Source organism: Sorex fumeus, unplaced genomic scaffold (genome assembly GCF_029834395.1).
Source record: "Sorex fumeus unplaced genomic scaffold, SorFum_2.1 ptg000003l, whole genome shotgun sequence".
NCBI classification, from domain to species: Eukaryota; Metazoa; Chordata; class Mammalia; order Eulipotyphla; family Soricidae; genus Sorex; species Sorex fumeus.
The window spans coordinates 5,432,206-5,448,394 of record NW_026606060.1 but is presented as its reverse complement, the minus strand read 5'-3'; the positions used below and the strand labels follow the sequence as shown (position 1 = coordinate 5,448,394).

At 50.7% G+C, this 16,189-nt stretch overlaps 1 protein-coding gene across 1 annotated transcript in view; it reads left to right on the top strand.

Annotated features, from left to right (window-relative positions):
* Nucleotides 1–15,822, top strand: part of PRKCE (protein kinase C epsilon) — a 499,857-nt gene extending 484,035 nt beyond the window's left edge. The window contains exon 15 of the mRNA XM_056114218.1: nucleotides 15,271–15,822. Coding sequence (XP_055970193.1) covers nucleotides 15,271–15,417 — 147 coding nt within the window. The 3' untranslated portion in view covers nucleotides 15,418–15,822. The remainder of the gene's footprint in view (nucleotides 1–15,270) is intronic.
* The last annotated feature ends 367 nt before the right edge of the window (nucleotides 15,823–16,189 follow it).

Genomic DNA, 16,189 nt, shown 5'->3' with positions numbered 1-16,189 from the left:
ACTGGGAGGACCCCACCCCCAGAAGCTCTGCTCACCCACCTCCTTCCTGACAGTGCGGGGGATCATGGAAGTGTTCCTGCTGGCTCTTCTGCTTCCCCCCTTGCCCCCCTGCCAAGGACTTTGATTCCCGCGCAGAGCTGGGCTGGGTGAGCCTCGCTGAGCCTCTGTGTAAGCTCTGGAATATTCCTTGTGACTTCATAGCCGTGACATTGGGATGTGCCTTAGTGTGCTGCTGACATTAGCGGTTGTTGGATATTGGATGTCACACCCTTTAGCACTTGGGTGTAACCCCATAATTTTCCGGGGGGGGCGTGGGGTCCACAGGGCTGTGCCCAGTGGAAAGAGGAGAAACAGAAACCAGAAAAGGTTCCCCCCACCCCACCCTGAGGAACAGAGAATGCCAGGAGGAGTGGGCAGAGAGAGAGAGAACTCCCCGGGAAAAGCAGGGTTCAGCCCAGCTCTGCCCCACTGGGAATGTCTGGACATGCGTGGTGCACTCTTGGGAAGCTCTGGTAGCCGAGGTGGACAGCAGAAGGAAGGAATCTCCTGTGGTCACCTTCCCATCTCCGTTGAGGGGAGTTTCGGTGGCAGGAAGAGAGCTCTGACATGCACTGCTAGGCCAGAGACAAGTGTCCAGGATGTGCCCTGGGGTTTGCTCATTGAGGCAGGGCCCAAGAAGGAGTCCTGAACAGGAGGGATATCTCCCAGGCTGGTAGGCAGGTCACAGGGTGCCTTTTTCCATCTGAATAGCTGTGCCCTCTTGCTCTTCTCTGCCAAGAATGCTGAAGGATGTCCCATACCCGGGGCCCGGAGCAGTGATGAGAGGCTCCTTACTGGGCATCCATGGAAAAGCCTGTGAGCAGCCTTTGCTCTTGGCCTGCTGGGACCCTTTGCACACAGGCAGGTTTCACTCCACCCACACCAGCCTCCAGTCCTGGATCTTGAATCACTAAGGGCCCTTCTGTCCTGGAGTACACAAGCTCTTGGAGCCTCAGCTTGGTTGTCCTAGGTGGAGGTGGGGGAGGTCTGGAGGGGTGCAGCTGTGTTTGTGCTAGGGTCGGTGAACCCGACGTGCACGCATTATTCTCGAATTCTGAACTTCGACAGCACATTAGGCTTGTGAAGTTTCATCGTGTTCTTCCTGCGTGTCAAGTGGACAGCCTAGAGCCAGAGTGATGGGACAGCATGTAGGGGGGTTGCCTTGATTGCTGCTGACCCAGGTTTGATCCCAGGCATCCCCTCTGGTCCCTACAGCACTGCCAGGGGTGATCTCTGAGCACAGACCCAGGAGTAAGCCCTGAGCATAGATGAATGTAGCTTCAAAATCAAATAAGTAAATAAAATGTCTTTTGATCATTGTGAATGGGGCAAGGGGTTGCTCTTCCATTCAGTTCACAGAGCTGGGATGGAATCGGGCTATCTCCAGCCAGCATGCACACCAGCCCACGAGCTCTCTTCTCTGCCTTTATGCATTTGAATACATGACTATATCGGCTCTGTGCATCTCATCCTCGAACAGACCCCAGGGGCCTGGAGCCTGGGGCGAGCCCTGATCTTCTGTCACAGGAGAGATTTGCTTTTCTAGAATCTGCTAGAGTCCTGCAGCTTACATTTCTAGAATGCCTGATAAAAGTCCCACATCGTCTGTATGCCCTCTGTGTCTGACTTCTGCACATCAGCATCATGTTTTTGAGACAGGAATTATATTTCCCACTTCTTTATTATGGAACATCAAAACACAGGCAGAACTGTGGAGTAGAGTGGGAATGAGACCCCGCCTCCTCTGTTAGTGACCTCTGGGGAATCTATTCTGGGAAGGATTCGGGTCTCTGCAGCTCTCAGATGCCCCTCCAAGGGGCTCCCACAGCAGCAGAGAGCCCATGTATATCTGCGTGATGCACTGTCCAGGCCAGCAGTTCTCTCAACTCCATTCCCAGTGTCTCCTCACTGTGCATGGCCCAACACCTGCTTCTCTGTACACCTGAGCATTCAAGGTGATTGAGACTCTGTAGATGGAGATGAGGTTGTTGAGTGACCAGAGAAGGTGGACTGCCATTTTATAGTGTTTGCAGGTTCTCATTCAAAGTCAGTTGCCAGAACAATCCAAATCCTGGACCAAGACAATGATTGTCTTTCTAGGATATTCTGGAAATAAGGGGGTAGATTGATGAGTTGGAGGGTCTTTGCCAGGAACCTAAATATTTCTTCCTTGGGTACCAAAAGATGTTCATGGCACAGCAGATCCTAACGGCTCTGGACAGCAACAGTGCTTTATCGGGAACGGTACTCGGGAAAGTCTCCCAGATTGCAGGAGACAGTGGGGCCTGCTGGGTCACGGGATGTCCACCTGCCCCTTCACAGCTCCCTGGGACCAGCTCTTGGCAGAGCCTGCGCAGCCACAGGCAAGCCTGGACTTCTGACCGCACGGGCTGCTCACACTGAGTCAAACTACAAACCCTCCCCAAGGCAGGGCCCTTTGACTCCCGGGTATTCCTGCTGCGTTTTCTACACATTTTCAGTTCAAGATACCCTGACAGGCTCCACCTTTACCTGATTCTAGGGTTTATCCAGCAGTGGATTGTTAAAAGCAATTTAGTGGGTGGGGTGCAGAAAAATGGTTTCAAGGGGGCCAGAAAGATACTCAAGTGTAGCTCATAGTTTCCATGCAGAACTCTCCCCAGCTTAATCCCAGGCATCACAGGGTCCTCCAGGACCGCTGGAAGCAACTCCTGAGCATCACTCAGTATGGCCCCAAAACCAAGAATAGGCAAAAGTAAAAATCACTTAGTGAAGAACAGAATAGAGGGATAGGAAGGAGAGAGCAGCATGGCATAGAGCAAATAGAGTATCAGACTAGAACAGAAGGTATCTCAGCCAGTAAAGGTGACGTGGAGCTGACCCTTTCCCCGGGGTGCTGGACTGAGCTGCATGCACTGGACCATGTGTCAAATATAAATCTTACTGCTGGAAGAGAAAATTCCAGAGCGGGCTGAACAGATAGTAGAAGGTAAGACACTTGCCTTGCATGCAGCTCACTAGGCTCCATCTCAGGCATTGCTGGGGATGTCATCAAACAAAATGAGCAGACCAAAAATTGAAGGACCCTGACTCTCAGCACCCCAAATTTTTAGGAACTCACCCTAAGAGACAGAGAGGAAATGGTGGCCCTATGCACCATGGGGAGCTTAGGAAGGTGGCAATGTGTTTTTCATTATTTTTGTTTATGTGTTTAGGCCACAGATAGTGGTGGTGAGAAGCTGCTCTCAGCTTTGTGCTTGAGGGTCACTCCCAGCAGTGGTGGGGATCAAACCAGACCTCCTATATGCAAAACCTGCCCCCGACTTGCTGATCGTCTCTCTAGCAGTAACACCACTGGCAGAAACTTGCGCTGGTGCCGGGCACTGGACTGAGCGCTTCAGCCCTTTGCTCTCAGGAATACAGTATGTTGATGCTTGGCCAACTTGGAACAGGGACACGTCCTTGGTTCCCCAACAAGCGGAGGTCAGTCCTGGCTCCTGCCCTCACTGCACTGCCCATCAACCCGTTCTGTTCTGGGGGATGGTGATGGTGAAGGCCTCTGTGGATGCCCGTGAGGGTCAGTGCGTGAGGCAGGGAGAGGTTGAGCGGGAGCAAGCCTCCCTCTGCAAGCTTGCCTGATCCCAGTGAGGAAGCTGAAGCATTTAGGCCCATGCTGGAGCTGGAGATACAACCCACCTATACCGACCCCCAACAGGAGCTCCAGCAGTCACCAAGGACCTCATGGTCCAGCTCAACACCCTGCAAAGAAAAGCAGGGTGGTGGAAGGCTGTGAGGGGGTTCCAGGGTGTGGCTGGCACCTTAGTAAGGCAGGGCCTTCTTGGAGCCATCAAGGAGAGATCTGAGTGAGGCCTCAGAATGTTGCTTTGCTGCATCTGAGAGAGAAACGGATCCTCCTTCTCTAACTTCTGAACCTGAAGAATGGGGGTGCTCCCCCAAGTAATAAAAGTGGCTGTTGGGACTGGAGCAATAATACAGCGGGGAGAGTAATTACTGCTCATGCAGCCACCCCGGGTTTGATCCCCAGCACCCTATAAAGTCCCCCAAGCACTGGAAGGAGTGATCCCTGAGCACAGAGCCAGGGGTAAGCCCTGGCCAGTGGTGGGTGTGCAACCCCCCCCAAATTTAAATAGTTGAACCATAGAATTGAGGTAGAAGCAGCTTTGAAAATCACCTCAAAACTCATCTCACCCATTCCCCTCCCTTCCCCCACCCCCAAAATGCATGCAAGTGACAATGAGTGGGTAAGAAGTCTTTGCTTCTCTGAGAGCAGAGAGGAAGCCTAGGGAATGTGTCACGGGCTCCTGTTCCGTTTAGAACAGACGAAGTTGGTGAAACCAACCATCAGTGCTTGCCCTACAGCTTGGCCGAAAGAGCAGCCAAATCCATGTTCCAGCTCATGGTGATATCTTTGTAATACCAATCTTGTCTCATCGAGGCCCAGGGGGCCAGGCACACAGACCCTGGTGGATGTGAAGAGAAAGTGTAGCTTTGGACTCTTGATCTCTGCCACGCTTGCCTGGTACAGAGGAGGAGAAGGGTTTGGGTTCCAAACCAGAATTGTTTTTGCTTTCTCGAAAGCCAACTTGAATTCATAAAAACATACATGAATGTATGTGGTTTGGGGAGTAGTCCTCTAACAAATAGTAATGAAGGGACAAAGAGAGAGGGGAAGTCATGGAATTCCATCACACGGCTGAAGAGACGGAATTCAGCTGTGATTGTTTCAGTGGAATGCCTCCCAGTCTGAGGGACTTGGGCTGTCGTTTGCAGATAGATTTTTGTGTCCATGCAGCTTCAGGAGGGAGGCAGCTTTCTCTGAGCGGGTCAGTTGACAGGCAAGGGGGCATTTGAATGCCTTGAGGCCACTCACGGAGGCTCAGGTGATGTGCATTTGTGTCCCCAAGATAGAGCCCCAACCACGGACCAGGAAATCACCACAACCCATGTGGCCTCCCATTTTGAAATGTCATTGAGGGGCTGGAGTGATAGTACAGCGGGTAGGGCGTTTGCCTTGTACACAGCCAATCCGGGTTCAATCCCCAAAGTCCCATATGGTCCCCCTAACACCACCAGGAGTAATTCCTGAGTACAGAGCCAGTACAGAGTCCTGAGCATCACTGGGTGTGACTCAAAAAAGGAAAAATAATGTCATTGAACGAGTCATTTCTGTTTTAAAAACCAAATGGGTTTCAATATTCTTCTACCCTAAGTGGAAGTAACTTTGTGAAATAGAGACTGTGTGACTCATTCAATAGGAGCCAGAATACTTTTTATTTTTTATTTGCAGTGTTTAAAATGAAGAAATTATTTGATCATTTCTCTTGTTGGGAGTATATTAGGGATTCACAAGACCTGGATCTGTGCTTCTCAAATCAGTGACCTGTGAAGCCTGGATTGCCCTGTCACTGCAGTAATCTCGGCCTCCTGGGCACCCGGGCACTGCTGGACTGTGTGCATGCATCATGTACACACACTGGCATGCATGCACACACACACACATGCAGCGCACACACGCACATGCACATACATGTGCACTCTCTCACTGTTATAGTACGTATTACAGATGTCATTTCAGCTAAAATTAGGTGAAATGAGCAAGGGGAGGAAGACAGTAAAGAATCGGGAATGTTCTTTGGGGCAGGTGACACAGTCAGTCCTTAGCTTTGCTTGTGGAAACAGACTAATTGAGTGCAGTGGTTTCCAGCCCTCAAACTCGACCCTCAAACTCCTGCAGCACCCCCAGATCTGCAGCTGAAGCCACTGATTGAGGATCAGTGACAGTGCTCAGTTGTGAACTCAAAGGGAGGAAATAGAAAGTTCTCCCAGAGACAGGGCGGTTTGTTCTGATAATATGCTGTGAGACATTGATGAATAAGCCACCTCTAGAATGCATTTAATTTCATCCTCATAGCAAGTGTATGGGGAGGCCTATGGCTTTAGGTCAGACCTTACCTGGGTAAGGACTTAAGTCTAGTCCCCAGCACCACAGGCCAGCAATTGGGTGGCCACCAGAACTTTCCTGCCAAGCATTGCCAAGTGTGGCTCCTATTTTTTAAAAAGTGCTAATATAAAACATATATATGGAGGACTATAATAATAAGACACGCATATATGTGTATGTTTATGGAGTATATGTATATTTATATATGGAGGAATGCTAATATCTCCCATTTATGGATGAGGAAATGAGGCAGTGAGAGAAAACACATCATTTACCCCAGGCCACGAGTTTGGGAGGCCCAGGATTGGATGCTATGGGCCAAAGCACTAGGCAGCACTGCCTCTCTTGGGGTTCTCCAGTAAGCTCTTGGAGTTTGGATATTAAAAAACCAATATAAAATAAGGAAGAGAAGGCAAGAAACTGGGGGGAAATGCCAGTATATAACCGTGAGTTTGGGAGACAGCTAAATCCACAATTTTCAGCCCCTAAATAGGCTTCTAGATAACAAAAAACGCCTTTTGAAATGTCTGAAAGGAGGAAGAAAGAGGGTCACTGTGCTGTTCCACAGAGGAACTGACCCACTGCTCATCAAAATCACTCATGGAGCCTAAACAGAATACAGAGGCGTGGGGAACACTTGGAGAACCCAGACCCCGAGGTCTGGAGCGAGCAAAGACAAAAAAGTCGGCCAGTTATTTTCTCTCTAGTTTGTTTCCAAAGAGAAACCTCCTCACGATGTCAAAGAGGGAAAAGAACCCCCAAGAAGGTGAATTAATTAATTGCTTTTAATAAAGTTCACCTGGGGGGGGGGGGCAAGACCAGTTCCCATGCCCAACCCAAGATCTCAGCAAAGACTGAATCTGTCGGGGGGAGAGCAGCCTGGTGTGACTTCTCTGGAGTTTCCAGGGTGCAGCCGAAGTGGAAAGCCATTGCCCTCCACCTGGGCAACTGCATTTCAGCGCCATGAAGAATCTCCTGGGCCCCACCAATTTCTCACTTGGGTATGACAGAATAGAATGTGCATCAAGTGAAGGAAGCAAGCAAATACTCTCCCCATATTCAAAAACTAGGAGAATGGTGGGTTTGGATATTTTGAGATGGATATTAGTAAACTCATAGAAGCTGTTATGAGGCGGTAATTTGTGGACCCCTGACTGGGGGTTGGTGATTACTTGGAGCCAGTTAACTTTATTTTGAGACCAATAGACCAGAGAAGTGCCACGGGCATTTCATGAATTTCTTGGTTCCGGAACAGCCATGGAAAGACTCAATAACTTCCTCCTGAATGGGGCTTGGGGGGCAAAGTGTGCATGGCCTGTTGTGCCCCCAATGGACTTAACAACCATGTTTCCAAGGAGTGCTGGTGAACTACAGAGAGTTTGGCTTAGAGCATGAACCCTGACATGCACACTATTTTTATTCACATTTTATTGGACTCTAGAGGTATAGGAGTCAAGGTTTAGCTAATAAAAGTCAGGCAATTAGCAGAGAAGCTGGATGGTAGAATCAGCGTAAACCCTAATCCCATAGTTCTTTAAGGGATACACAAGTCTTTCTTCTGTGCTTCCTGGGGGACCCTCTGCAAGCTAGATTCATCTGCACACACTCCCAGGTAAATGACAGCAGAAGAGCTTACATTATTTATGGTGATCTTCATATTATCATTAATTCAAGGAGCTAATTAATATTCCTTGATTTTAGAGATAGGTGCCAAAATAATAACAAACCAAGGTTAAATGTAAAGGATTAATGATATTGGGATTTAGGAAATCCATTTTTTTAATTAAAAAAAAGTTTGTGGCAGTTTGCTAGGACTGCTATTTAAAAAAAAAAAAGGACCATAAAGTAGGTGGCTTAAAATGACAGAGATGCAGGACCCCTGAGAACTCTCAAACAGCTTGCGCATAAATCTTGCATGTGTGAGGACCCTGAGTTTGATCCCCTCCCATATGGCGTCCCCTGACCCCAGCACCACCAGGCATGGCCACAATACCCCAGCCCTGCTGCTCCTGAGTGCCCCATCACCAGTTGGTCACATGTCACCAGGATTGGTCCCTGGGTGCCCTGAGCATTGCTTGGGAGCCCACCCACTCTTCCCCCAAGAATGACATAAATGTATGGCCTTGTTGACCTGGAGGCTAGAGGCTTTGAATCAGAGTCCTCAGAGCTGTTGGCCCTCTTCAGGGTCTGGTACTTGGTCTCCTCTTCCAGATTCCTGTAGCTGCTGTCTCCTTGGCTGGTGGTAGTAGCTCCCCACGTGGAGGGGCCTCACCCATGTGTTGGTCTCTGTCCAAATCCTTCCCCCTTTCTAAGGACAATGCCTGGGGGATGCTCCCTAATGTGTTCTGTCTTCAGAGACCAGAGTTACAAACAGGCTGTGTCTGAAGCAGAGGCAGCCAGGATCCCAGCACGTCTTATGGGGGAGACACAATTTCATCTCTAACGTAGTTCAAGTTGATTTGTGTTTTTTCATAACTCCTTAAGAAACCCTAGATCATTAACTCCATTTAGACATCGGTTTGAGTTCCCTCCTTAACTCAGAAGTCCTGCTTGCACCATACAAGCACGTATCAAGGGATGAACTCTGGCCAGCACATTTTAAGGAGAGGATTACTTTTAATGCTGGTCAGGAACCTCGGTGGCAAGAGAGACACTAGGAAAGCTTCTGTCCACATCCCAGCACCAACTCTAGTCTGCCCCATCTTCTATAGTGAAAACCGACAGTGTGATCAGTTCTTGGTTAGCAAAATGTCAAAGGGGTAAATGAACAGAAGAGTACATTTAGAGAAGTTACTAGGTAAATGATAGTTACTTGAAGTTTTGCTCCCACCATCATTTCGCCAAGCAAAATGCTAAGTTACACATTCTTTATTCCATTTAACTTCATATATAAGGGTTTTTGTATAAGCATGTACATACTCATTATCAGACATATGTGTATCACAAATACATGTGGATTTGTAAAGATTGTATGGACAAAGAACTCTACTTAGATTCTGGCATTTTCTCTTTTTGCTCTTTATTATGTGTGTGTGTGTGTGTGTGTGTGTGTATGAGTGTATGAGTATGTGTGTGTAGGTGGGGAGGGTAGCTGGGTCATACCCTGAGGTGCTGGCAATGCCTACTCCTCCCGGCTCTTTGCTCAGGAATCACCCCTGGCAGTGCTCAGGGGACCATGTGGTGCCAGGGAACCCCTGTACTATCTCTCTGGCCTGCAGCCTGAGAGATTTACTTTTATATAAAAGTAAAAATGGAGTTCCAGAGGGATACAATACAGGGCTAAGGTGCTTGCCTTACACAAGGTCATCCCAGTTCGATCCCCTATACCGCACATGGTTCTCAGCACACCACCAGGAGTGATCCCTAAGCACAGCGTAAATCCTAAGGAGAAAACCGAGTGTGGCAGGTGTGGCCCAAACCCACTCCCCACCCCCAAGATGAAAGGAATAAGTAGCACCTAGATAGAAATACTGGCATTTTGGGGCTGGAGCAATAGCATAACAGGTAGGGCGACCTGGGTTCAATTCCCAGCATCTCATATAACCCCCGAGCACCACCAGGAGTCGTTCTTGAGTGCAGAGCCAGGAGTAACCCCTGAGCATCGCTCGGTGTGACCCAAAAGGAAAAAAAAAAATGAATACTGGCATTTGGTATTTTACAGTGAGGTGACTGAAATCATCTCCAGCAAATGAGCGTTAGATTCTGCGGCCGCCCTGCTCTGAGATAGCCTCTGAGAGGAGTCTATGGCAGATGTGTGATCAGTCAGAAGGGTCCTGAGACAGGATCCAGGAAATGACCCTGGCACCAGGAAGAAGGCGAGTTATGGTGAGGCTGTGTCAGGAATATAACGGACAAGAAGTTTGACCCTGGCGTGGGGCCTGGAGGGAGAGCTGGCACTGTAGAGACAACTTGTCTCCCTGAGTCCAGTCGAAGCATCGGGCGGGATTATGCAACTCTGCTCTTGTTGTCACACCTGAGGTGAAGAGGTGGGCAGAGAGCAGCAGAATGATCTTGTGAGTCTGTCAGATCAGGGTTGCCTCAGGGCCTAAAGAGTCAGCCATTGGCTTCCTAACCATCAGGTGAGGCAAAAACAGAAGTGGCGGCTTCCCCTGGAGCTTGAGGCCAGTGAGAGCTGAGAGAACTGCACCTCCTCATGGGAAGGGAGTGTCAAGCTGCATGCGCCTCTCGGCGAGGTTCCACACCCCTCGACAGACAGAGCAGAGCCCCGTGCTCAGCCTCCTCCTGGTGACTGTCTGGTATGACCAGTAACTGTTTCCAGAGATTCTGCCTCACAGACCCAGTCCACACACTAGAAATGAGCCTTTCTCCCAGAGTTAGCCCAGAACTCTCAGATCCAAAACCACACTTCTTTCTTTCTTTTTTAAGTCTGATTTGCGAAGTTTTTAGTATTCGTGTCTCAGGGATACAGTGTGACTCCCCCACACCCTCTACCAGAATATCATCATCCCTCTTCTGTCACCTCTACCCTCTCTTCACCTCACCAAGCAAACTCACTCAGCTCTTGAAGACCAACTCAGGTCTGCTACCATGGACCGTTTGTATTCCTTTACTCTGTTTATGCTACACATATGAGGGAGATTATCTAGTATTTGCCCTGTTCCCTCTGACTCACTTCACTCAACACATTACTTCCTGCCTGTACCTCTATCCTGGTAGCAGCAAACAGCAGGATAACATCTTTTCATGGCTGAGTAGTATGCCATGTTGTCTATACACCACAACTTTTTAAAATAAAATCATACCTGCATGTTAATATTTTTGTCTTTATGCAGTTGTTCTTTTTTTTAATTATTGAATCACCCATGAGATATCGCTACAAAGCTTTCATGATTGAGTTTCAATCATACAATGATCAAACACCCATTTTCCCCCATCAATGTTCCCAGTATACAGCACTGTTTCTTTACCCACTCATCTGTTCTTGGACAGCTGGGTTGTTTCCAGATCTTGGCTACAGTGAATGATGCTACAGTGAACAAAGGAGTGAAAATATTTTCACAATATTGCTTGGGGGCACTTTGGTAGATCTTCAGAAATGTAATCGCTGGGCTATATGAAAGCAGAATTCTTATTTTTAAAAGTCTGTACTATTTTCCCTAAAAGCTGAGCTGGGGGGCTGGAGTGATAGCACAATGGGTAGGACATTTGCCTTGCATGTAGGTAACCCGGAGGTTCAATTCCCAGCATCCCGTATGGTCCCCCGAGCACCACCAGGAGTAATTCCTGAGTGCAGAACCAGGAGTATCGCCTGGTGTAACCCAGAAAAGAGAAAAAAAGCTGAGCCAGACAGCATGTGGGGGAACAGGCCAGTGTCAGGGGCGCACAGGACTTAGAAGCTAGTAGGAGTCAGAACCAGGCATGGTGATTCGCAAAAGCATCGAGGTTCCATTAGAAGCTGCTTGGGGAAACACTGGGATGTCCAGGCAGCCTCATCACGAGTTCAGGCAATAGGGGACCACTAAGGTGCGCTAGGCTTGCTCTCGTCTCCAAGAAGTTCGCGGCATCCACAGACAGATCACCCGGACTAGTTGAGTAGCCCAGCCGAGCAGGCAGCGTGCACCCACGGCACACAGGCCTCCAACCCCAAGGCCCACATTGATTGGGTTCTTGTGTTTGTCTTGTGTTGTGCAACCGAGATCCCCAATATCTGGTGTCCCACCCAATATCTCGAGAGAAAAGACCAAGGAAGTAGATTTCTCCTAGTCGGAGAGGGAGAAAGAGACAGTCCTTGAGCAAGGGGAGGATGGGAGTCAGCCAGAGCTCGCCTTTGTACCTTATGCAGCCTGTGCACTCAGGGTGTGGGCCAAAGGCTATGGGAAGGGGTTCCCGCGTGGGAGGAGTTAGCAGGCTGTCCAGAGCACCTCAGGTGGGAGGAATTAGCAGGCTCCTGGAGCATCTCAGGCAGGAGGAGTTAACAGACTGTCCAGGAGCACGTTGGCGCCTCCCAGGCTCCACAGTGTGATGCAGGTGCCTGGCATTAGGGCACTAGGGGTGTTATCTGGGGTGACTGGGATGTGCCCACTGGATGTTGGGCTTGAGTCTTGTCCTGCTTACTCTCTCTAGCAGAGCTTTGCAAAGCAACACCAGGATGCCTCCTGACATCTGGTCCTCTCTCACAACGCCCTGCCTGGAGTTAGTCAGAGGGAATGGGGTCTCGGGGGCGGGGGAAGGGGCGACTCTGAAACCTCTCAGGTCTCTGTGGTGAATCACAGGATTTGAGAATAGTGGGGATGTCCTCAGGGCTGGCACGTATTGGGGGTGTCGGGTGTTTGAATTGCAGGTGGGGAGCGGACAGTCGCTTATGGTGCCTTTGGGGTGAACAGGGCCTGCTCGAGGTTGTGTTGGAGGGTGAAAGCGCCCAGCAAGCTGTGGGGAGAGCTCTGAGAGTGCTTCTCTTTCTCTCCCATGCTGTCTGGCACCCTCAAAGGCCAGAGCAACACTGGGTCTCCATGCTGTGTCCCTCACCTGCCATGGGGCCAGAGGTCCCCTGCGCAGACCATGGCTAGTCCAGCTTCAGAGCCCAGCATCGGGGAGACACTCCGTGGGTTGTACAATTCAACAGCCAAAGGAATCCAGCCCCATCAGTATGCTCGGGTGACCTCAGAAATGAAACCAATTTCCATGACTAATGGGTGCAGATGAGCAAGAGGCAAAGCACAGACACGCTGATAAACAGGGAAGGGCCACGACAGGTGCTCAGGGCCATGCCGCGGGGCTCTGTTGGTGCCCCCCAGCCACAGCCTGGGAGGGTGTGCAAAGGAGCCGGGGACAAGCCGCCCTGCCGACTAAAGTTCTGAGCATGTCACAGTCCGGTCCAGCCCTCCCCTGGTGCTCCCCTCCCCCTGCTCTTGTCCCTAGCCCCTCACACCTTTGCTCCCAGCCCCATGGACCACAGTCTTCTGGGGTGATGCTCTGCCGCCTATCCCCTCTGCTCTTCCTTCTGGAACTTTCCCAGTGCAGGCAGAGCAGGGGCTTGAGAAAACCCCCTCCTCTATCCTCGAGACCCCACCCACACCTCATCCTTCCCAGGCCCAGCCCTCCCAGTCCCCACGTGTCAGTAACTGTGCACTGGGCTCTGGGCCTCCTCTCTAAGGCCTGCCCCAGCCCGCTTTCCTCTGGGAGGAAAAGATAGGAGGCGGCCCTGGGCCTGCTGAACCTCTGCAGTGACAATCCCTACAGCCTCCCCTCTGTGATCCCAGACCCCTGCTGGACTGGGCAGCTGCTTCTCTGACAGTGAGGCCAGGCTGGCCGACTGGGTGCTGAGAAGCGTAATCACCAACCATCCCCATCCCAGCCTGAGAACAGCCTCCTCTCCTCCCAGTCCCCCAGGGCCCTGATGCCCACCAGCTCCCTGCGCCCTCTCAGCCCTCTCCCTGCCCACTGGCACCTCAGGTTGGCATTATTTCACCCAGTGGCTGGACCTTGACATTTCCGGGATGCTGACCCTGGCTGTGGCTGACCACGTGTTGTTCCCTGCCCACCTGCCCACCCACCCACCCACCCACACTCACACCGCAGGGAGAGTTTGATCAAGTTACTCCAGCTCTCGGAACCAGTTATCTCCCCTGGAAAAGTGGGATAATTCCTTTTGCCAGCTCCACTGAACCGGGGCCTTTGTGACAGGCCAACATTTTCCCAGGCCACATTCTGCAGATCACTGGTCCCCCGAGAAACAGTGGTACACATTTTCCCCCCAGGGGGCAAAGAGAGTTTTATGTCTCAAGCTTGAGGCGGGGGAGGCTAGCCTAGCCCAGAGGTGAGGGGATAGGTCGGAGGTGGGGGTGAGGGGGTTGGCGGTGCAGCGCCAGATAGGGCTTCGCCTATCATCTCCCTCCCCTCCATGGCTCAGAGCATCTCCTAGGTTGCTGGCCTCTGCACATGCATTGTTGTGGCTTGTCCCACAAGTGACAACGCTGATTATTCTGCAAGAAAGGTGTTTATTTCTTCACCTATCCAGGTCACCCGGCCAACACCTATTAATCAGTGGCTAAAATATGTATTTTATTTTAAAATAAGTGTGCCTTCTGGTCCCTCGACATTATCCTGGGTACCGCCTGAGGCCTCTCTGGGGATGGGGAAGGGACCTCTATGGTGGGGCTTGCCTAGGACCCCCCCCCCCCCCCGCCTTCTCCACACTGGACTGTGCCTCCAGGCAACCAACAGAACCATTGTCCTGTGGATGTGTCTTTCGTGTTCTGTCCCCTACCTCCGTCCCACCTCTCTTCCCACGTGTAACTCATTCTTCAAGTCTCAGCTGAGCCCCGGCTTCCCCCTGAGAGTTTATCCAACTCTTCCATGTGGTGCAGCCGGAAACTTGGACTCCCAACTCCATCATCCCAAGCAGTCAAGCACTTTTCCCCGTCTGGGTGTCCCCAAACACCAGGACTCGTTTTGTGCCTGCCCTCTGCCTCCTCCACTCCAACAGACCAGAAGCTGAACTAGCGTTTCCAAGTGGAAATGGGTCCTTTGGGGCAGAATTAGTGGCAGCTTTGTACACAGGGTCACTCATGCCATTGCAAGGGTCTTACCCAGGTTGAGGAAGACAGGAGACCCAGCTTTACGAAGTCCATGGACAAGACCAAAGCATAACCCCTTCACTGCATACCAGTGTGTTGGATGGCATCATAGGGAAGATGTAGAAGCATAAAATAGGCTCCTGGTGAGAGCAGGTGTGGATAAAAGCAGGCCAGATAAGGATCAGTCCCCCACCCACCCACACACACACACACCATCTCTAGCAGCAATGCCATGGTGTATGCCAGCCTGGTGAGGGGGGCCAAGGGATGTCTCCAAAAAGGCAAGACCGTGAGAGGCTTTGTGGGAAGAAGGTTCGAGTTTTTTGACTGAGTTGCAGAGGACAATCTTACTGGAGCCAGAGGGTCAGGATAGATGCTAGAAGGGGAGTGTCAGATGGGAACCTTCTAAACCGCCCCCACACACACACACACGTGCAATCACACCCAACACAGTCACACATGCATACACTCACACCTGCATAGTCTTTGAGAACCCCACTTCCCTGCTTTTCCATCGTATCCTCTTGCCTCTTCTTCTCACCTGTACCATTCTTCCTCCCCGAGTCCTCTGTCACCTCCCGGTCCTGGGGCCATCTATGGTTACCTCATTGGAACAGCCCTGTCTGCTCTCAGTAGCTAGAGGCTGGCTTTGGTGAGAGGCTGGTGGACACAATGCCCAGTGCCCACTCCCTGTGGGGGGTCCATGGGGACAGAGGGCAGCTTCAAATGAGTGTTCTCCCTTCTTTTCCACAGAAAACCAAAAGAGACGTCAATAACTTTGACCAAGACTTTACCCGGGAAGAGCCGGTCCTCACCCTGGTGGATGAAGCCATCGTGAAGCAGATTAACCAGGAGGAATTCAAAGGCTTCTCTTACTTTGGTGAAGATCTAATGCCCTGAGAAGCTGCCCCACGTGGAGTTTTGTGATGCTGCAAGTAGGGATTGTTTGCCGCCTTGAGGATTCCAGGTTTCCAGAAGCTCTAATGGCCTGAACTACTTCTCCTCCTTGGAACCCCAGTCCCTGTCCACTCTCTATTTATTGCATTCCCTTACCCTCGGCCTCTCCTCTCACTGGTGACCAGAAGCACTCTTGGTTCTTGTCTCACGAGCAATGTACAATCGTGTTAGTTGGCAGTGCAGCTTGGGTACCCTGCCACGTGTGGTCTGTTGGCAAGCCAAGTTGTTCTCGGGGGCTCCTGGCAGCAATGGAACTTCATTTCTTTTATTGAAAAGAGGAAGAAACAGTGAAGACGATTCTGGCTCTGCTACTGGACAGAGAGTCCCAGCAGTCTCATTTTTCATCCCTCCTGCCCCCCCACCCCCAGCCTGCCTCCCTTTGCCTACTGTCCAGAAGAGACTGTTGCCTCCTCAGCATCCCTGAGGATGAGAGTGGGCATCCCTGAAGCATGCCTGTGTAGAAGCGAGAGATACCAGGCTAAGTGCCCATGTTGGTTTGCTCCAGTAATTGTTCTTGCTTGCTTTGGTTTTAGCTGCAGCTGTGTGAGCAAGTATCCTGTGGAAGGAATTGCTCTTCATAAAAAAGAAAATTTGATTCTTAACCCTATTAAGTAATTGAATTCCCCCCCCACCAAAGTTGCTTTCTAATTGGCCAGAAGATGTAAACCCCCATGTACATGCAGGTAGATATTCAAGGGCTAATATATGATAAGAA